Genomic DNA, 22,696 nt, shown 5'->3' with positions numbered 1-22,696 from the left:
AGACAGGCACTGAACATACAGTTAGGAAGTAATAACATGACAGTTATGCTGACAGAAATTTTCGTGGCCCTGCATAGTCCACTGGAAAAGAGGGAAGGAGATCGGTTGGACCCGCGGCCGAGTGACTTTGTCCTCATCCCGCTAAGTGACCTGTTAGTTCACTGGACAACCAGTGGAAGGAGCGATGTCAGTGGGCCACTCCCTTGTTAGATTTTGACAAAGCGCCTAATGCATAGGACATATTAAATCAGAATAAAAGGAAATGGCTCTATCTGTAAAAAGTTACATACATCTAGAGACCATCTTGCGATAGGATCACACCAGCCGCAATGTGCATCAACATGTTGACCAATGATGGTCGATCTGACCCTTTATCTCTATGGTGCAGGGAGTATGGCACGGCCACGCAGGACTTGCTCTCACACTGGCTCACTCTTTAATCTGGCATGAAAATCAAGAGCACACGGTCCTCAATAACAGCGTGAAAGGCAACTGCAAGCTTTCAGGTCTCCAGCTCAGGAGTATTTTCCTTTTTTTTTCTTGACAAAAGACTAGTATAATAAACATATTCACATCACAATGTCATTATAGTCCTTTAAACAACCCTCTAACATTAACCAAACATGTTGTAATCATATAATGGTAATATTATGTATGCCTTTTTATAGAGCACCCAGGAATAAGAGCCATTTTCTGTTACATTTACAATATGCTTCCAAAAATAAGCTGCAAGCTGGAATTACAAGTTAGTAACAATATGTGAAAGACATACTGACAACTAGACAACTTGTTTAACAATGGAGAGCCCCTGTGTAGAGCGATTAATTTCTTCTCTGGCACAGAGTGTAAAACCTGGCTGCCCTGAAGTCATTAGCAGGTTAAATCTCGGTGAGTGCAATGAAGAGATAGAGTCCCTACTTAAGGACAGGTGTGATGCCATACTGCATCCCCAGGCCAGTTGCGAAGATGTTTGCTTCTGATCTTCCCCAGGCAAACCAGCCTTGCTGTTCGGAGCAAAACAACCCTAGAACAGGAGGTAGAACTCTTTAGAATGCATAAATCTCCTCCATGAAGTTCAGATGGCTAATAAGAAAGCCATGCGCTATTTAGATGACCTGCACTCAGCAGAGTTAGATCTTTGCACACACCAGGAGGAGTTGTTAAGGCTTGGGTCAGAACGTCTTTGCCCACCACAGTCATTTAGCCAATGTGATTCTGGTTGATCTGATTGACACTCCTCCCTTGATGGAAGGTTAACATAGGATCTTTCAGAATGTTTTTGAAAAGGACATCGACTGGAAGATGTGGAACACCATACATATGGAAGAAAGGGGGGTAGCCCGTGCACAGTACAGTTATACATGAATGTTAGGGTTTGGAGGCACTGGGGTCAGTTTAGCATCAGGTGGTAGGACTCGAATCATGTTACCTAGTGTTCTATTGAGGCGCTCCACGCTACCATTGCCCATTGGGTGGTATGGTGTCGTGTGGGACTTCCTTACACCAAAAACCTTCAACAGTTCACTTATCAGCCGACTTTTGGATGAGGCACCTTGATCTGAGTGGATCCTCTCAGGAAATCCGTATATACGGGAGTACTTGTCCCAAAGTTGCTTAGCAACTTGTTTAGCAGACTGATCTCTGCAAGGAGGGGCCTGTGCTAGCCTTGTAAAATGGTCAGTCATGACCAGAACATCAACAGACTTGTTGAGTCCTATGCAGTCCAGAAATCAGTGCACATGATCTTCAAAGGTGCAGAGGTCTTTATACTCTCCAAAGGCACCCTTCCCTCTGGATCAGCAGCCTTGCCAATAACACACCTCAGACACTGGCGGACATAGTCTCTGACTGATTTCGGTCTATGTGGGGCCAAAAGAACCTCTGACAGGCCAAACTCAAGCTCCTAAACTGCCCTTGATGACCAGCACTGTCATGGATGCCTTTCAGGACCTCCAGCTTGAGAGAGTCGAGAACCACAAACTGGTGTCTCCTCGTCTTGGTGACTTGGTCCTTACACACCCTGTTGAGGATCCCATTGGATGTTGTCAATTTCTCACAATGTTTAAGGTACCTGATGACCATGACGGGCTCATTGGGTTTCTCTCTCCTGGATGGTTGTCGGCCACATTCCACAAAATGTAACACCCTTGAGAGGACAGGATCACTCAACTGCCCTTTACGTAACTCTCCCTCAGAGAACACAGGTAGGTGAACATCATCAGGGGGAATCAGCTGTGGAAGCTGTTGGAGAGCATCGACAGCTCGCATCCTGGCACATGACTCCCACAGGCTGTGTGTCTCAAGAATGGCAGAAACCTCCTCTCTGGAGAAGGACTTGTTCTTGACATGTTCATACACATAAGGCACCTCCTCTCTTTTGCCACCACAGTCATTTGCATTAGCATTTGATTGTCTAAAAACTTCCTGGACAGAGTCAGAAGAGACAGGTAGGGCTTCCGTGAGAAGCTCATTGTAAGGGCATTGAAGCAATCTCACTCCAACAGTGGACTTTACAAATGGCTGGCGACTCAGTGCATCTGCAACGATGTTCTTGGTGCCAGGGATTTACTTGATTTCGAACACATAAGATGCCAACTTTGCCACCCATTGCTGCTCGCAGGCGTCCAGTCACGGCTTCGTCAGGATGTGTGTGAGGTGGTTATTATCCGTCCACACAGTAAAGACATGGCCTTTAAGCCGTGGCTAAATTTGGCACTCACGTCTGTGGACAACACAAATGGACGAGTGAAGTCTGGGTGGGCGAAAACTACTGCGGTCAACAAGGCTGCCTTAAGAGCCTCAAAAGCTTGTTGGTGTTCAGGTGTCCAGTCAGCAGGTGTCAACTTCTGGGAATGAACAGTGCATTTTGTGTGTGGTTTGGCTTTGAGTCTCTACTTCTGGCCAGCCAGGAGGTCAAAGAGTAGTCTGGCCATAGTAGAGTAATTTGGCACGAAGTGCTGGTAATAGTTGACCATTCAAGGAAATGACCTGACTCTGGACTGAGATGGGGTGACACCATCAGGCTATATCTAATCTGCAGTGGTGCTGAGAGCCTCGACCTTGGTGGGGTCTGTGGACACACCTGACTCATCGATGATATGCCTGAGACATTTCACAGACCTCCTGAGCAGCCAACACTTTTATGGGGCCAGTTTAAGGTTGTGTAGGCGTAGACAATTGCAAACCAGGTCCAGTCGATCCAGGGCCAACTCTTCAGATGGTGCGAATACCAGCAGGTCATTGAGGTAACACAACAGACTGAGAAAGTTCTGGTCACCGAATATGCTGGTCATCATCCTCATGAAGCTGGCTGGGCTGTTGCCTTGAGGGAGACGGTTGTATTCATACAACCCCATGGGAGTCCTAAATACAGAGTACTTGAAGTCCTCCTCGTACCATGGCATGTTGTAAAAGCCAGACGTCAGGTCCATCGTACTGAAAAATGCATTTCCGCCCAGGGCTGCTAAAGAGTCAGCTTGGTGCAGTAGGGGATGGGCATCCGTCAGTGTTCGTCTGTTGAGCCATCAGAAGTCCGTGCACACCCGCAAGTCGCCATTTTTTTCCCCAAACAAGGACGAGAGGTGAGGCAAACTCGCTGGTGGACTCACTGATTATGTCTTTCTCTTCCATCTCGTTGAGAACCTGGCGGAGCTTCTGGTACTCGGCAGGTGGCACATGCCGGCAGGGTAGCCGGAACGGCCCCTTGTCTGTGAGCCAAATCCTGTGCACGAACCCCGTGGCCTCTCTGCAGTCCAGATGATGGCGAGAGAAGACATCCTCATATTTGATCACAAGATCAGCCAACTTTCTTTGCCAATCCACAGGGTAACAGGGCTGTCCAAGATGTTAAGGATCCTGAGCGGAACCAGTCTGTCACCCCAGAGAAGTGTCACCACCCTGGCAACCACGATGCCCCTGGGCGCAGAGTGGGAAGAGAGTTCAGTTATGACAGTACTGCCTGGCGACATCCTCACATTTTTAGGAAGTCTCCCCCATACCAGCTATTCACTGCCAGCCACCTGGGTGACAGCTCTGTTGCACCTGACTGTGTCAACTTTGTCTGGGACCTCCTCAGCAACCCAATGTTCCAGGCCAGCGAGTACAGAGAGAAACTGTTCAAGTTCTTGGTTGCCTGAACCAGACATTGACACGACTTCTCAGTAGCTTGCATTGTTCTTAAACTGGTGGACTAAATGCCTGATGACATTAGAGCCAACAATCAAATCATCCTGCTGATTCTCCACAACAAAAGTGGGCACTGCTTTGCTCAACATTACCAATAGCACCAAGGGACATATGTCTGGCTGCAAAAAACTCCCCAATCTGTGAGCCTAAATGATAGAGCATATCACTGAACTGGTGTAATGTGTCACTTTCAACACTAGGCGTTGAATGGCGTGACATCTGCCCAATAGGTGGCCCAGCTTGATCCTGACTTGACCCCATATCCCTATCACTTGCAGGCAACACAGGCGAAGCACCCACATCTCTCCCAACAGACCCACTGACTGAAAATGAACCCCCATTACACCTCCACCCCTCCCAAAAGAGGAGTGACCATAATCAGAGATATCGCTTGGCTGAAACCTGTCTGCCATCCTAAAATAATGTACAGAAAAAAAAATTGAGACAATTAAATTAAACTTATGTCCATGTAGGCTTTGACAGTCCTGAATACCTGACCACCACTCAAACTACGGGAAAGACGATGCTCCACCATGGACTTCCTTGATGCACACCATGCTGCAACCTCGGCCAGGCGATCTGCGTCGAGCAAATCTTGAATCACAGAGTCATGGCACCAGTGAAACTGTGTATCTATCTGTCCCCTTATGTCTATGGTGCTGGAAGGATGGCACAGCCACACAGGACTTGTTTTCACACTGGCTCACTCTTTCATCTGGCAATAAAATCAACAGCACACAGTCCTCAATAACAATGTGCAAGGCAGCTGAAAGCTTTCAGGACTGTGTAGCAGAGAATAACAGGATTATTATCCACAGTACTATGAAACATTACGGCTGGAAGCGAGCCAGCAAACGCATGGCTCGTTAGCTAGCATTAGCTTAACATGTAAACAAAAGTGAAACTTTCAGATTACATTCTAGTCATGTTTATAGTTGAAATGCACGCCATAGATAGTTACAAGAATGACTTTAAAGCATTAAATATGGACACAGAAACTGAATGTAGCTCGCATGCACCCACCTCCAGGTCAGGAGTATTTTCCTTTGCCGAGGCATGTACGATGCGCGAGAAGGAGCCCTGCCTATGAGGCTGCGCTATTAACCCACCAGTTGGCTCTAAAACCATACATGCAATGGACCAGCACATCAATTTTGAAGAAATTCATAATAAGATTATTTCTAACTCTGTTACATATAGAACACATTTTGCCACGACAAAACACACACGACACACAAACAAACAATGTGAAAACATTACTAGCCAACACTATCTCAGCTGGTAGCAACAAGGTAGGTTACTTATATAGCCTACATACCTGTACACATCAGTCTAGTCACATATTAATAATGATAATAATAATAATAATAATAATAATAATAATAATAATAATAATAACAACAACAACAACAACAATAACAATAATAATAATACATTTTATTTAAAGGCGCCTTTCAAAGTACTCAAGGACAAAACACACATAACATAACAACAGTACATCGAACAATATAATCGGGTAACATTGGTGTGGAAGTTAGTGCAATTCTGCAAAGAAAATAAATAAATATGAAATGCAATTACATAGTGCAATAATACAAAAAAAAAATAGGTAAGAGTGTGATTGCATAGTTAGTGTGAGACAGAGTATGCCACTTGGAATAAGTGCGTTGTCAGGCGGGATCTAAAGGTGGAGACAGTGTCAGAAGGGTGAATGTCTGGTGGGAGAGAGTTCCAAAGGCTGGGGGCAGATAACCTTTTCTCCACCATGGAGACCTGGAGGAGGACATACAACACTAACAAACATACAGATAGGAAAAAGAACAAACAGGCAGAGGCAGAGAGAGAGAGAGAGAGAGAGAGAGAGAGAGAGAGAGAGAGAGAGACGGACAAGAGAAAAGACTGAATCTCTACGCCCTCCCACCTTCGGCTCCTCTTCCAAAATGTTAAAAACATTTTTTACATTCACGATAGTGCAAGATAAGAGCTAAAAATAATAATAATAATAAAAAAATACAGATAAGCAAGATTTCTCATTCTCTAAAGACTAGTCCCTGCTGGCTGGAGGCGTAGTAGAGAGATTATTTCTGTCTCCTGCAGCGCATGTCTCCTTTAAAATGCTTGTCCTCTTTCAAAAGTGTCCTTACGCTTTTATTTTGAAGGCAGGCTCTCTTGTGTTCCGGTATTGTACCGTGGTTGAACCCGGTGCGGCGGTAAGAAGCAGCTGATGAATTTTAACAGCGGCGAAAAAAAGAGGAGAGAAGAATGAAAGAGCGAGAGAGGTAGAGAGAGAGAGAGAGAGAGAGAGAGAGAGAGGGAGGTAGAGGAGGAGTGCTGTCGGACCATCCTACCAGGCAGACCAGGAGGGTGAGGCTTATAAATGTACCGTCGGCTCAAACCGTGTTCGTCTTTGTTGCTGTCAAGACAGAAAGAAAAGCTGGCGTCCATAACGGGACTGCGCCTTTATGCAAAATGCACATCATTATAATACGGCTGTAGAAGTGTGTCCGTGCTACACAACAGGACTTTAAACCTGCATATCGTACTTTAAGCTATTCTGTGCCTCTCTGTTCGCACCACTACTAATATCCCTTATGATATTTTATGAGCGACTTGTAGCGTATCATCCGGCTTAAATGCGGTAGGATTAGTGTAGTTTGCCAGTGATGTGTTTGCTGTCGGTGTCGATAGATGGGATGTGATTCACGTTATTCTGGCGTGGACGTGAGCAGGAAATGCCACTGTGCACAGGCCCGTCCACCCCATGTATCAGTGTTTGAATGAAAGGCTGCAGACAGTGAAGGAAAACAAACAGTGGCGCAGCTCTTGTTTGCTTTGGTTCAGATCACACTAATACACACGCTGTCTGTGAGTTGAGGATACATGATATCTGCTCATGCCTTAATCAGTAATGTGTGGCTAATCAGACCCCCCCCCGCTCATTTTGTTGTAGTGTTTCAACATGACAGCCCTGCGTCAGAGGAAGGGCAGCAGGGGGAAGGAGCCCCCCCTCGGTGCAGAGTTTCAGTCCCAGCAGTCCAACTGTTGCACCGATCATCATCCAGAGAAGATCTTGCAGGGTGAGTGAACCGTCCACCCAGCTGACTTTCATACATCGCTTTTGGGCCAGCAGCAGTGTGGCCCACTGACTGCACAACGCGCCCTTTGGCCGAGGGGTGAGCATGGTTGGCAGCCATCCACCTTGCTGAAGCATCCTTGAGCCAGATCCAGCTCCAGGGTCAGTGCTCTGCGCGTGACCCTGACCTCTGACCTGCTGTGGGTGCGAATGGGGAGGGAAGCTCTCAGTGGGGTTTTAAATGCCACATTATTTCCACAACTCTTACACCTATTGTTCCAATACACATGCAGTCATGTTCAGCTTGTATTGCACCCACCCATATTAGGTAACTGAACTGAAGTTTTGTAAGCTTTTTTGGCTTTTCAAAGATTTAAATTATTGAAATCAATGACATTAATAGTGTATAGTTTTTTTCCCTGCCATTATAAGGTGCAGCACCCAAGCCAGTTGGGAGAAATAACTTTCGCCTTGATCTAATGGTTGTAGTTAGTTGGCTTGGACGATATCAAAAATTTTATATGACAATATTGAATAATTCCAACCATTTCTCTATCCTTCTTAAAACGACAATCCAATATTCACACTCAGAGTGAGACATCACATGCAGTGATTGGCCACCTGTCCAGAGGTGAGAAAGGAAATAGTACCTCTACTTCTGGCTCTTTTTCCTTCTTAACACAACCATTTCTCTCACTTTTCACGTAAACAAGTGCGACGCTATGAATGCCCTCCAGAAAATGTGTGCTGCCATCCCCACATTTACATGATGTTGAGTTTCACCCCTCCCTATGGTGGACTTTTCACTTTACCCTACAGTCTAGCTGTACAGAACAAACCCTTTTTGATGTCTGATGTGGTCGGACAACACGTCGAAGCCATTAGTTCCAACCCTGAGTCAGCATGAGCAATGTTGGGACCCTGAAACTGAAGCAGTTGTGTGGAATTAAGCCATTATTTATTTTATTATTCACACCTGTATTTTTTCTACTGTGAAATCACAACATTTCTGCTGCACAAAAAACATATGCAAAACATTAATGGTGTTATTTTGCAGGTGATTGGTCATGGGGGGCAATAATCTGGACATCGGTTGGTTGGTCTGTGTCTGTTGGTCTGGGCCTGCTGTGCTGTATCTACATGGCCACACTACATGAGAACGACCTGTGGTTCTCCAATATTAAGGTAAAGGCCCTTCACTGTTATACCCTTTCACACTGGACAAAAAGCCCACTCACACTCACTAACATCTGGGATTTGTCTGTAATTGCAATGGGTATAATTGGCATTCACTCCTGCGTCAAATGACTCTGCAGTAGTCATCGGTATTCATTGGGTCCAGCTCCAATCAGCTGGAAACACAACAACTGGGTAAGCTGCTGGCTTATAATATTTTTCCTTTTGTCTCTGTTCAAGCACTGCTCAACATCATTCAGTCAGAGTTTGAATGAGAGACTAAAGTAAATCTTGGATGTTTTAATTAGTAATAATCTGATCCATCACAAAATATTAGATATATTGGACCCAGCAACTAAATCTGAGGTGTGTTGTTTTCTAATGCAATGAATATATTACACTTTAGTAGGGCTGCAGCTATCGAATATTTTTAGAATCGAGTATTCTACTGATTATCCCATCGAGTAATCTAATAAAAAATTATTTTGCATTATTAAACAACAATACCAAATAATGCATAACGAAAATGACAGGCCTGTTAAATAGACCAAGCAATTGGCTTTTATTCCTGAAAAAAACATACAGGTATTTATTCCAACTATTCCTAACACTCGGAGTAAGGGTGTGTGTTTGCTTGTGTGTGCACGCGTGCGTGAGGGAGAGCTAGAGAGACGAGCCGAGTGTGTGTGTGTGGAAAGGAGTTATTTGGTGTAAGCTATTACTCTCTTGCAATTTAACACGAATTAGTTTCCACATCTTAACATGATATCTAGTCATAGCGACATCAGGCTACAGCCTCTACAAATACCATACGCTCTAACTAGCGATGGTAGGCTACGTTGAATTAGCTAACATCAATGTTTACGTTAGCTTGTGTCGGCGACGCTTGGTGAGCTGGTGTTAACAGCTGGATGCTTTCGGTTCAGATGTTGAATCATTGTTGACGTGCTGTTGCGGTATGCCAGTTCTGCATTGCAGTAGACACATTGCACTTTGTTATCTTCTTTTTTAAGTGTGAAATGATCCCAAACTTTGGACCTTCTCTGTCTTTTACGGACGGTTTCTTGGCTCTCCGCCATCGCGCCCACTCAATTCTGAACGTAGTGGTGTGTGTCCGCAATAACAGTCCGTGTGGAAAAATGATCCCTGAGTTAAGCAGGCCACATAACGCAGGTGATAGGAATTAAAGGAAGCCTCGAGGCAGAGAATTTGCTTCGATCATTTTTTGTAATCGAATTATTCGAGTTACTCGAGTAATCGTTTCAGCTCTACACTTTAGGTAATCGGTATCGGTCCGATATTGGCCAAAATCACTGGATTTGATATCTGAGAGGGGAAAATGTAAAATCCGATCTGATTTATTAGCCTAAACGCTCCCATAAACTATGTGTGACATGCCATAAAGAGAGTAGCGTGTGTCATGTGACTAGCTGGAGCGAACTAGAGTGAGACTGTCATCCTTTCTTACACTAGCACTTCTGGCCGTGCCGAGTCAAACCAAGCCGCGCTGATTTGCTTTCCCATCACCAGTTTTACGTCACCGAGTTGAGCCGAGCTACACCCGCGATGGACCTACTCCGGAGTGGGACCAAGCCAGGCCCACCCTGCCTCCAAGCGGGCCACGATGACGACTCCGCATCGCCGTCTGTGTGAAAGGTTCAGATGCGGAGAGATGGGACAGTTTCGCTGCAGCTCTTATGTGCCTCCGGAGGTAGAATCAGAACCGAGGCGAGCCGGCGTCTGTGTGAATGGAAAAGCCGGGGGCGTGGATCAGGGGTGTGTCAGTCTGATGGTGTTCACAGTCTGACAGCTAAACAGATCCTTCACTCATCAAATAAAAGAGAAATGACCCACAAAGCAACATTACAGGACCAAACAACAGTAATGTGCTAACTTGTAGTGTTTCTGGCAACTTACATGAGGAAAAAAAATATTGCAGTTATACGTGGAAAAGCCTCTTTCCTCCTGTCTGTCCTCCTATCTGTCATCCTGTCTGTCCTACCGACTCTTTGTCACATTTCTGCCCGAAAAACAGCATCTGTCCCCGGCAGCAGAGCCAGGCGGCCAGGGTCCGCTGTTTACTGATGGCGATTATGTAATATAGAGCGAAAAACATAACTTTCCAGGATGCATGGTGGGTCAGGATCTCAATCACAACAAATTATAACTGCATCCATATGATTATAAACAGTTGGCTGATACATGTTTACATTAACAGGAGGACCCAGGGGGAAACGCGCTACAAAAACCACACATGTCAACGTCACGTGTACCGCCATGCTTCTTTCGGATCCACAGTGCCGGCGTGCTGTATGAATTGACACACTAGTGCTTTATGCCTTGGCTGCTTGGTTCATTGTGAACAAACAAAGGCTGCTTCATAATAAAAGCTTTTAAATGACTAAGTAATGGGGGGCTTTTATCGTGAAGAAGTTATAGGAAATACAAGTTGTTGGTAACTGACTTAGCAGAGCCTCTTTGTTAGCGGTGATTCTTCAATAGCACTGCAGGGATTGGGACAAGAGTGTCATTGGTTTAAAACACACCTTCGAGCAGGTAGCCCAGTTGTGGTGGAAATGCAAAACCCCGGACACGCTGAGTCAAACCTTGTAGAGCCAGGCCGGCAGATGTAATGGAGAAACGGCACAAGTGTGCATGTTAATTTCGAAATGTTTGGAAAACGTTGATAATGTTAGCTTCACAACTGACATCTGGAGCTCAGACGTGTGTCCAATGTCATCACTAAGTCTGACAGCACAGTGAATAGATTCAAGTTTTACTTTGAAAAAGCAGTGCTGCATGCTGAGCAGTTTCGTGGCTCACACACAGGAGAAAACTGCGACTTGTTTTTGCTATTTCATTAAGGTATAGGCTACACTGTGTTGAGTTATATTTCGTATTTTACACTGGGATTATAATACCTTTATCATAAATACTCACAACTACATTCAAGTTGAACTTTGAAATTCATTTTGAATGTTTGAAAACATCAAGTCAAAGTCAAAATAACAAGAAGCAGCACTACTGCAAAACTGATCCATGATGTTGTCTATATATTTCTTCCTTTGGGGAAGTAGAACATTTCTTCTACAGTTTAAGCATGTTTTTAAATGGCTAGGTTAAGCAAAATGCTTCCATACAGATGTATTATCTATAGATTTGTTGTTTAAGAGAGGGGGAAAGGTTGTATCGGATTGATATCAGTATCAGCAGATACTCAATGTTGTCTTATCGGTATTGGACACAGCCCTAGAGAAAACCAAGACTCAATGTATGTTTTTTAATTTCCAATTTACAAGCAAACACTAGCAATTATGATTGGGTTAGAGATTGTGTTCCCGAGCTATTATATGTAAGATTTGCCTTGAGCAGTGTAATGCAATTGGCAGATTTTTAAACAGAATTTTGTGACTTTTTGTTACCAGAATGGAGCAAATTAGTGTTGTTGTTTCGTATAGTTGTAAATGTTAGCAACTGATACATGTTACAAAATAGTTATGGTAAGTAATAATGTGATGACTTGTTGCCAAGCCGTTTGTCCACTGATCACATACCATAGTGCAAAGATGACATAGTGGTTTAGTATGTCTCCCTGGCAATTTAACCCTCTGTATTTCCTGGAAGAAGATCTGGGAAGGTTGTCGGCACATAAACTCTTTTATCTCTTTTATGAGGCCCTTGTTAAGAAGCAGTAGAAATGGCCAGATTGATGTATCTGACACTTTTATATGGAGGTTACCTAAGGATTTGACATACAAGTGTACGATTCATGAACTACATCACAGATGTGAGTATTTACAGATGGAAAATACCTCCAGGTTTTAACAATTAAAAGCAAAGAAATTCCAAACACATTTATCTGTGTATCTCGGGAGGAAATGTAACATCAACACAAGTGCCAATCAGACACATCCTCTCGTCCAGTTTTCTCTGCAAAATGGTATGCAAACACGTCATAAACACTTCATCCTGAAGTGGGATGATTGTTTTTCCATGCACCGCACAGGATTGTTTTTAGGCCTGTTAAATGAACCACATGAAGTCTTGAAACACCACAGCGACTGGTGGTTACACAGTATTTCAGTGTTGTAAAGCAACAGAACATTGTGCACTGCCAGATGTGACGTAATTTAAATCCCCCTTCCAAAGACTCAAAAACACTCTAGTTCAAACTGAGATGTACATAGCAGCTTTTGGTCTGGTTGACATGGTAGAACAGATCGATCTGTCAGAGTTATAACTAGGGCATGATGTAAATGAACTCTTGCTTGTAGTTGTTTTTGCCTCCTTTAGCAGTGCAGTAAAAGTAATCTGTTCTGGTAGATGTATACGTCAACAGGGTGGGGTGGGTTGCAGGTTACTTTGTCTGTCCTGATTAGTTTTCATGTTGTGTGGTTTGCATATGATGATACGAAACTGTACGATTAAAATGACTGTTTGTATAAAATGGTTCAGAACGTTTGTACCACGGATGGAGGTGTGGCTAAGTCATTATAAATCACAGATCCAACCCAATTTCTTAAATATGGCTGTCAAAAATACTTTGCAGTTTGCTTCCTTTCATGTGGGAAACAATGGCACTTTACTGTGTCCAGTGCCGTTTCAGTCTTGATATCCTAAAATATGCCGTCTGCATCGCAAACCTTAGTACTCTTATAAGAATGAGCCATGTGCACTGACGTTTATAGATAACTGAGTTGAAAGAGAGTAACACTAGCATTAGCAGTGCCAAAAGTATCCTCGGGTGGACTCACCAAAGGCAACAACTAAGGTCATAAATGGTTGTGTCAGATACTTTATAAGTGATGAGACAATTGAATTGAAGTCTGTAATGACAGAGATGGCAGTTGAGTGCAGTTGAGATTCACACCATTTTCAACCATTTTGGTGCGGCTGCAGATGGACTTCAAATAAGCGTGGAAGGGGCGATTTCACGCTAATGCACAGGGTTACCAAGGAAGGTGAAGTTATTCAAAGGAGCTGATAGTGTCACATCACAGCACTTGTTGTGAGGGTTGTGAAACCTTGCACATGCATAGTAGAAGTATAACTGGTGGGGAAAAAGGGCATTTAAGTGGGTTCTGGCTCTCTCCCCATACATTGAAATAGGTGCCTGGTCTTGTTAGCCCGAACTAACTTGTTGCCAAGATGGCTGCTGAATGGCGACTTTGATTGTATTTATAAGACATGTGACATCATATTGTATTCTGTTGTCACAATTGTACCTGTATTTTTTTGTACCGGATTGTGGGCTGGGTATCTACTGTACGTCTGTATGAAATTCTATCAGAGGGATGGATCCTGTAAAGGGATGCACGATATGGATATATTTCACCCGATACTGATAATAACATGCCGCGTGCAACCGATAACCGATAAAAAAATGATAATTTTTTGTTTACATTTTTGTATTTTAAAAAGTTCCAAACCTGTAGTTTATGTCAAACATACCTTGGCTTTTATAGAGCATTTTGCTCATTTAAAATAAATGCTGAAACCTCATCTTCTCTGTGTTAGTGGCGGCATAGCACCACCTACAGTATCGGGGGGAATTATCACTAATAATTCAATTATCTGAATAGATATGACATGACATGATAACTAAAATTTCCCGTTATCGTGCATCGATTATACTGTACATATGCCTAACCATATCAGAACCCCTTTACTTCCATACTTCCATGATCAAATAGCTCTACAGGGAATGTTTTTGTAGAGTGTATAAAATTAGAAATGTAATTCAAAGCAGAAACACACAACTTTTCAAATTCCATCCTTCTAGTGTTTTGCTATGTTATTACCGTTGGCGCTGCTGTAGCAAAGACAGCATTAGTGATATAGCTGCCACTAATGGCCTGCACTGAAAAGAAAAGTCTGTTGGATTAACATGACAAACATATGTAAGCATAATAATATCATGATTACTGAAAATAATCTAGTGATGTTCGACATACTAAATTATTTGTTAAACTAACATGACTTTTTAATGTTAACTTAAATGTCTTTTATTACGCTCAGTAAATTCAATTATTATCTCTTGAACTAACACGACATCTTTATGTATTGTGTAAGCAGAGTTTTCAACCACTTTCATATAGAAGTCTGAAGACTTTGGAGCATCAGTCAAAGCAAAGCACAGGTCAATCAATATCTATTAAAAATAAATCCAATGTTATCATTGAAAACGTCTAATTTGAACTGCTACTCTTCTCCTTTGTCACCTGAAATTAAACACTGAATCACACATATCTAATTGATTGTGACTGACCGAGCTGTTTGCCTTTACTGTGAAAACATGTAAAACTTGTAACACAGGACAAACAAAGCGTATGTTCCATCCTTTTGGATAAAAAAAAAATAGTGTGACATTCAGGGTGCAAAATGAACTGTTTTATCCAACGGCAAAATGGCTGGTGAATGTTCAAATTTGTTCAGATAGATTATCATTCTCTTTTGGCTGGTGAGTGAGGCAAGTCTACCAGCCACTTGAACGTTTTTACAACATGGTGACTGCTGATAATGTTGTGCCCTGTAACACTGCTCCATAAACTCCAACAGTTTATGTTTTTGCGGTAAATATCAAGTCTGGTGGCAGGCCGAACAGCATAGTGAAAGTGAGGTCTATAGGAAACCAGTCTCTGTGGGGATGGTGTCATTTTTCTACAGCCATTACACTGTGCAATCAGTATTTACTTCAGAATGATAAATCAAAGCAAAAACTACCTACTACCTACTTTCAAGCTAATTAAGCTATCTACATGTAATAATGGATATTAAAGCAACATTATGTAGCCCATGTACCTGAAAATAACAGCTTAAAATATAATAATTTGAATGTTGCAGTGACGTGTAACAGGGTGAATGGACTGTTGTCTCAGCCACTCCGCCCCCCTTTAACGTCTTTTGTAGCACTTTACAGCACTACGTCGCACACAACACCAGCTAACACTGACTTTGTTGAAACTGGATCATATTTTATGGAGAAAATGTTTTCTGGTTTTCCCTCTGATGTCCTCCTGCTGCTCAACCTCAAATGTGCTGTGATTTACAGAGTTTCCTGAAAGCAGCTCGTAACTGCCTCATACTATAGCTGCAAGTTAGCTCTGCTAGCTGACTCTGCTTGGAGCAGAGTTGGGGAGTATTGGTGTGTACCCCGCTACCAGAGTAACTTTGGACTGCTGGGAAATGAGGTCCAGGGCCAGAACACCACTGGCTTTTAGTTGCTTTGCCAAATAAAAGCCTGCAGACAGAATGCTAAGTTGGACTTTTTGCTGTTGAATAGTAGGTAATATAAGCTGGCTTGCTGAGTTCTATGTCTTCTATGTCTCGTGTTGCTGCATTTTACAGCCAGTTGTTATCGTCTCTTGTTCATGTTACAGCTGCTTGGCCTTACCCTTGTGCGCAAAGCTTCTGCAAATTTTGATTGCCGCATTGCAAAAATTGCCGAAACATGCTTGCTTAATAAGACATCCTTTTTCAAGAAAAAACAGTTTGTGACACTCCAATTCCTACATAATATTGCTTTAAAGAGAGCAAGAGGCTGAATATGTAACACTGGAGTTCAGATTTTTCTGAATCTGCTAGAAAGATTTCCAGTTTGGTGGGAGTTGCTCTATGCTCATAGGGACTCATGAATCCCTAAACTAGACAGCAGAGTTTCATCTGCACATACTGGTCCACATTTTGTCAAAGTATTACTCTCATTGCAGAATGGACTCTCCTTTTTGTGTAGAACAGAAGAGAGGGTGAGGAATGGAATAAAACAGGCCCTGAAAAATCTTCTGCTCAGAATTTGTCTCATCTGTAACTCGCAGTGCCAGCCAGGTGCCTCATCTGTTCCTCATGCAAATGTGCATTGTGTCTTGACCCACATAGAGGCAATCTGCACAGGGTAATGGATGAGTTTTTGTCACAGAGAGACAAAGCAGCACATCCGGTTAATTGAGTGGAATCCGTACGGACACAGTTTGTGGTCCTATGCTCGTTTTCTCTGTTACCGTATGTGTGTGTGAAGGGAAGAGGCAGACAGATGCTTTCATTCATAATAAATGGAAGTCACTTTACAGGCCTGGCAAACATTTCCCTGAAATGTTTTCTCATAAGTGGCTGACATCATCGCACATTGCACACATATGTGGGTGTGCGTGTGTGTGTGAAATTTTTCCGTCTGTTAATGCTATTAAAGACTCACACGGAGCTGGTTGAATCTGAAAATGCTGTTTTCATTTGAAACAATGTGGGACCACACTAGTGTTGTCAAAAATATATCTATACATATCGATACATGTCGATAGGTTTCAAAGGTTTCACTTTTCTCTCTCTTCTCTCCGACAACAAGTTGACACATGCAGTACAGCAGTGCCCACATAGACCCGCTGCTCACACTCTACTGACTTTGGTCAGAAGTATTAATCTAGATGCTGTTGTACTTAACACACACTATACAAGCCTTGTTAAATGTATATATATATATATATATATATATGTATATATATATATATATATATATATGTGTATATATATGTATATATATGTTACATATCTTTATATATCTTTTAATAAAAATGTAAAATGATATGCCCCTGGTTTTCCCCCTGGTGTAGAACACGGTATCAAATATTGATTTCTTTTCAAGGTATTGGTCAAAGTTAGATATAAAAGATTCTAATAAGGATTTCCTTCAAATAAAATTTGCTGATGACGTCTGATTGGACTGTGACAAGAGGGCCTATAGGAGTGAGGTAGGAGAACTGGCCCTGTGTTGTCATGACAACAATGTGTCTTACTATAAATAAGACAAAAGAAATAATTGTTGTCTTTAGGAAGACCAGAACTGCTATTTCCATCATTAGGTCATCTGTGGAAATTGTCGTCAGTTTTAAATCTCTGGCCACACACATTTAAGACACACTCACATGGTCCCTCACAAGCAAGGATATCCTAAAGAAGACACAGAGGTGGCTATACTTTTACCAGTGAGAGAATGTTGGCAGGCTGCATCACAGTACAGTTCTGTACAGTCAGGCTGCTGAACTACAAAAACCTAAAAGGGACTTTAAAGACGGCAGCTAAAATTTCTGGCACAGAATCACAGTAACTCTATTACTGCTATTATTACACTCGCTGTAAAAAGAAAGCCCATAACATCATTAAGACTTACCATCCTGCTTGTGGACTCTTCTCGCTCCTTCCATGTAAGAGCTGTTATCAAAGCATCAAATCTCACACCAGCTGTCTCTGTAACAGTTTTTTTTTTCTGCAGGCATCCAGGCTGCTGAATAGCTGACGCGCCCACAAATACTATACCATATATTATATATAGTATGCATTGCTATGTGTGTGTTGTAAGTTTTACTATAATGTGAGTACAGTGTGAGGGTCGTTGTTGGCTGTAAATGTTATAGTGTGGGTAGTCTATGGTTATTTATGTGCTCAAAGGATGAGAGAGGCTGTGTCAGACAACTTTCTGAAGCCAACAATCTGACAACAACTTCACACAGTACTTGGCCAGGTGTGGAGGGGAGAAAGTCAGCCATTTCAATGTCTCTCTCTCTCTCGCTCTCCCTCGCTCACATATGAATAACTGATATTAACAGCATGAATGTCTCCCAGGAGAGACTGTTTGAAAACTTGTGCCATTATCCACATATTAGATAGTACCAAGCCTCACCCCTCTCACTGAAGGCTGACTTTTCACTCCACCTTCCAGTGCCTCAGGCTGTGTTCAGACGGACTTTAGTGCAACTCGCTCATTCATTTCAATGAGGTCACTGCTTTGACTCAGCTGGGGTGTTGACACAAAGGGCTCCAATAGCAAAATGCAGGATTATGTGGCAAAAAAGTTTGAGTCTAACTCAAATTTTGCCATTTTCTGGCAAAGGGGCTGTGTTTGCCAATCAAATTTGTGGTTATAGTAATTGTAGAACCCCAACCCACACAGTCCCTTGTTTTTTTTTGTTTTTTCTCAGCTAGTCAAACCTCTGTTCAGTCTGCTTCTGCTCTTATTGTTTCATACAGCTGACTTCTGAATATAGTTGTTTTCAAGTGAATGGGCATGAAATAGTGATTTTTTTTGGGCTCATGATTGCTAACTGTTACAGTAACTCCTATCCTGCTGCACTGAGATGTGGATCAAATCACTATTGTATGATCGCAAAGTTGTCTGACAAAATAAACTTAAATTACAGCTTAATTACAACAGCTGTATTGTGTGTTCTGCTATATTGACATTTACAATGAGCGATTGCAAAGAGGCTAAGAAGTGACAGATACATTCTTGATTGTATCAAGTTTTTTTTCCCCAAAAGTTTTCAAAAACCTCAGTTTGGGGGAGCAAAAAACCTCTGGCTCAGTGGAGATGGAGGGAGAAATGGAAAAAGGTAAAAAGATTCATTTTTGTATTTAGCTGGCCTAGAGTGAATATATGCTAAGTCCTAAGTCCACATACAGCATATGCTTCGGCCATGACTCCAAACAAGTTGCAATTATGCGATAATTTGCTAATTCTTCTTGACATACACTTAATTGAAAACAGTTAAAAGACAATATATTTTATCTATTGCTGCATCAACTTCATGATGTATTTATGTAAATACAATATCTGCTCATTATCAATTAGAGCAACATGTTTCAGACAAGATGGGACGGGGCAACAAAAGACTGGGAAAGCTGTAGAATGCTCAAAAATCACCTGTTTGAAACGTTCCACAGGTTAACAGGTTCATAGGTAACAGGTGATAGTATCATGATTGGATATGAAAGGGGCATTCTCTAAAGGGTGTGTCATTTGCAAGAAAAGATGGGCGAGGTTCGCCACTTTGTCAAACACATGATTGTATAAAGGATATTACTACATGGGCTCAGGAACACTTATGGAAAACTGTTGTTTGCAAATGCTTGCACTCTGTTGTAATTTACCCATTACACAGCGTCCCAACTTTTGGGAATCAGAGTTGTACTTTGTCGAGTGAAATACAAATGCACTTTTACAAGCCGGAACAAATGGTGTAAATCACAGCAAACACACCTTTCAGACGCTTGTGTCTATGCTGGCTGATGCTGCAGTCTGACCTTACATTGAACTGCTTGCTGCTGCTCCCACGGCTGGATGAGATGATGTATTTAGTTTCCTGTCCTTAGAGATCCACCGTCTCTCGCTCTCCCTCTCTGTCTCACTTTCACTCTTCTGCTTCTCTCTCTCTCTCTCTCTCTCTCTCTCTCTCTCTCTCTCTCTCTCTCTCTCTCTCTCTCTCTCTCTCTCTCTCACACACACACACACATGCTCTCCAAAGTTTGTCCAGGTCAAGTAGGACGGAAAGGGCCGTGAAACAGGCTGGAAAGTAATTTGTGCGATTGGGAGTCCTGCCTGCTTGATGTTGGTACTTTGCGCTCTTGTTTACTTACTTTGCCTGACCTGACCCTACGTGACTGATGCTATCAGAGTGTTGGCAGTCTGTGGAGAAGCTCTTGTTTAACAGAAAGGAGACTGGTTTTAATAATCCTGCATGTGGTTTTCTCAACCAACGTAGTGTCAGTGTTAGCTCGAGGTTATAGAGTCTTGAGGGTTTATCATCAAGTTCTTCTCGCTCCTTCGCTCTTTTTCTCAGTCTCTCTCACACCTTAGAATGCTTATTATCACCACTGTTGCGTATGCAGTGAGACAGTTGCCTCATGGAGTTTATTTCAGACATGTGCTCACAGCTTGACGCCAGTTCCAGATCCACAAACCCTCTGACAAATGTTCCCCACATTTTCCGAATGATGTTCCAACATGTTCTCCTCATAGCTCCCCATCCCCACCCCCTCTTATTCTTTTCTTGTGTGTATGTGTGTTTTTATAGACAAGAGGTCACCAGTAGTCAACTCTCTTTTCTTTCCCTCCCTCTGGCTGCTCCACTTATCTCCAGCCCATCCAGTTGTTCACAGACTCACTGTGCCTTGTGTTGCTTTTTCTCCTCACACGTAGTTGCTGGCTTGTCGAGAAAGATTGCTTTTAGTTTTGAAGTCTCTGTTGGAGTTCGGGAAAGGCAGAGGTTGGTGTGCGTTTAGGCTGTGAAAGACTAAAAGCAGAGGGAAGACAAAGCAATTCTGATGCTGGACAGACCCGTGCCTGGATACTTCAAGCATCATATCACAGAGATGGGAGTTTTTCAAAGACCCATGAAGAGGAAATGGTAACAGAGAGAGACAGAGAGAAGAGGATCGGTGCCTTCTGAGAAGTGAACTAGCTTTCAGGGTAATGAGCAATGTGTGAACTTGTTAACCAGGCCTATTCTCTTTGACCTTAATTTAAACTGAGGATTAGCCATCTCATCAGAGTTCTTGGTGAAAAGCCAAGGCTTGCTTTGCCTCGAGCTAACTCAAAAGAAGGATTGGGAAGAAAATCAGCTGCTCATTCCCTCAGAGAAAGCTTTTGCATATTTCCTTTGGCAAGGAAGTTGAAGCGATTAAAAAGCTAATTTATTTGGACCGACATCAAGAAAAGAAAAACACACCGCATTTACATTATTGCAGTAATGGATTTGGATCAGTTCTATAGCTCAACCCAGGAGCATGCTGTTTATCTACCTGGATTCAGCTCATCAAAGGATCCAAGAATTTATTGATAATCTCCGTCTTCTCAGGCAATGGAGCTTCGTAGGAGAGTTAAACTGAGAAAGCTAGAACATAATTTGGGCCACACACAAAATACACCAGCTGAAAGAAGATGCTGCACTAACATTGTGTGGGGGACAGAAATGTCTAACGCCACACAACACAAGGACACATGGGGGGTTTCTCTGCTTGGGAGATCCTGTAAAAGTTCCGGTTCAGGCATACTACCCTGGTGGCCTTGGCGACAGTGTGTCTCCATGGCAGCAGGGCTGTTATTGGCAGGGTTGCTGGCACTGTCTCAGGCCTGGTGCGTCAACGCCATACACGAGAATCTGCTGTGGTTCGCTCAGCTCACGGTAGGAGTTGTGTTACTGTTTTAATTTGAACTTTAATTAACCAAGCACATTGCAGACAAGCTATCGCTCACAGTTGCAGCATGTGGGAAATGTTCCAAGGGGATCAGTCAGTAACACATTAACACAATCCTCAGCGGTCCATTTACAGACCAAGATTCTTGTAGCTGAAATGGCAAATTGTGGTTTTGTAAAGCCAGAATTAATCATATTTATTCTAGAATTAACCATATTTATTCATTTATGCATGTTCAGTTTTACAGAACAATGGGCACATTTATGTGAAACTCTAGTAGTGGTTTTATAAAACCCCCAGCAAATTTGTCATCATAATCATGTGATTGTTATACCCCTTTCACACTGGCAAAAAACCCACTAATACCCGCTAACATCTGACTTTTCTGTGCAATGTATATACAATCTGAGTAGGGGATGGGCAATATGGCCTGAAAATTATATTGCAATATTCTTAGGCTATATCTCGATATACGATATATATCTCTATTTATATCTCCTCAAAAGCGCTTAAATAATGCTACAACTGGGAGACTGAAATACCGTCTCTGTTGCAACAACATTGATGACAATTGGTTCTTTCACAAAATATTAACACAATGACATTTTAGATAGATAATCATCAGCAATGTAGATATAATGACTAAGTGAGTAAATACAAGTATTAGAATGAGTGGAACACTTTAGTGTAACGCAGCCTTTAAAACCAGGAAAAAACACCATGCATGCATTATCACGATCTAACGATATCCAAAATCTAAGACAATATATAGTCTCATATCACGGTAACGATGTAATATCTTTATATTGCCCAGCCCTAATCTGAATGTATATTACTGGGATTTACGCACGGGTCAGTTGACCCTGCAGTAGGCACAGGTTTTTTATTACATATACAGTATATCATTTATTTGCTTTTTCAGGCTAGATGCTTTGACATGTGGTGAAGTCAAGGCTGTTGGCTTATTAATATCTTTCCATCTGTCTCAGTCAAGCAACGCTTGAACATTGAAAAAGTGACAGTTGTTTGTTCCTTCTCTGTGGTCGGAGCTTTGTCAGCTGCCTGATCAGCACTGCGCATGTGCAACTCTCAACGTTATCAGTGATTTCAGCTCCGGAAAAAACAATGTGTTTATTCCAGAATATTATTGAAACAAGTTTTATCTGTGTTTAAAAAACCTGCGTACACACGCTAATTTTGGTGAAAAAAGTCGAGCATTTGACATACATTGTCCATGTTTGAATGTAACTTCCTGGTGGTTTTGTCCCTTTCAGTACAATAGCTTAAGTTTTAATGCAA

The 22,696-nt window shown here is 42.4% G+C and overlaps 1 protein-coding gene across 3 annotated transcripts in view; it reads left to right on the top strand.

The window, feature by feature from the left end:
- The first annotated feature begins 6,377 nt into the window (after window positions 1-6,377).
- Window positions 6,378-22,696, top strand: part of dpy19l3 (dpy-19 like C-mannosyltransferase 3) — a 78,268-nt gene continuing 61,949 nt past the window's right edge. The window contains exons 1-3 of one of the 3 annotated variants that reach the window (XM_073465043.1): window positions 6,378-6,549; window positions 7,136-7,262; window positions 8,316-8,443. In XM_073465043.1, the coding sequence (XP_073321144.1) occupies window positions 7,145-7,262; window positions 8,316-8,443 (246 nt within the window). In that variant the 5' untranslated portion in view covers window positions 6,378-6,549; window positions 7,136-7,144. Of the gene's footprint in view, window positions 6,550-7,010; window positions 7,051-7,135; window positions 7,263-8,315; window positions 8,444-22,696 lie in introns of those variants that run through there. The other 2 variants (XM_073465045.1, XM_073465044.1) reach the window with 2 other exon arrangements.

The sequence above is a fragment of the Pagrus major genome, chromosome 4 (genome assembly GCF_040436345.1).
Source record: "Pagrus major chromosome 4, Pma_NU_1.0".
NCBI lineage: Eukaryota > Metazoa > Chordata > Actinopteri > Spariformes > Sparidae > Pagrus > Pagrus major.
Note: the sequence above shows the minus strand (reverse complement) of the source record. Positions and strands in the feature narration are given on the sequence as shown.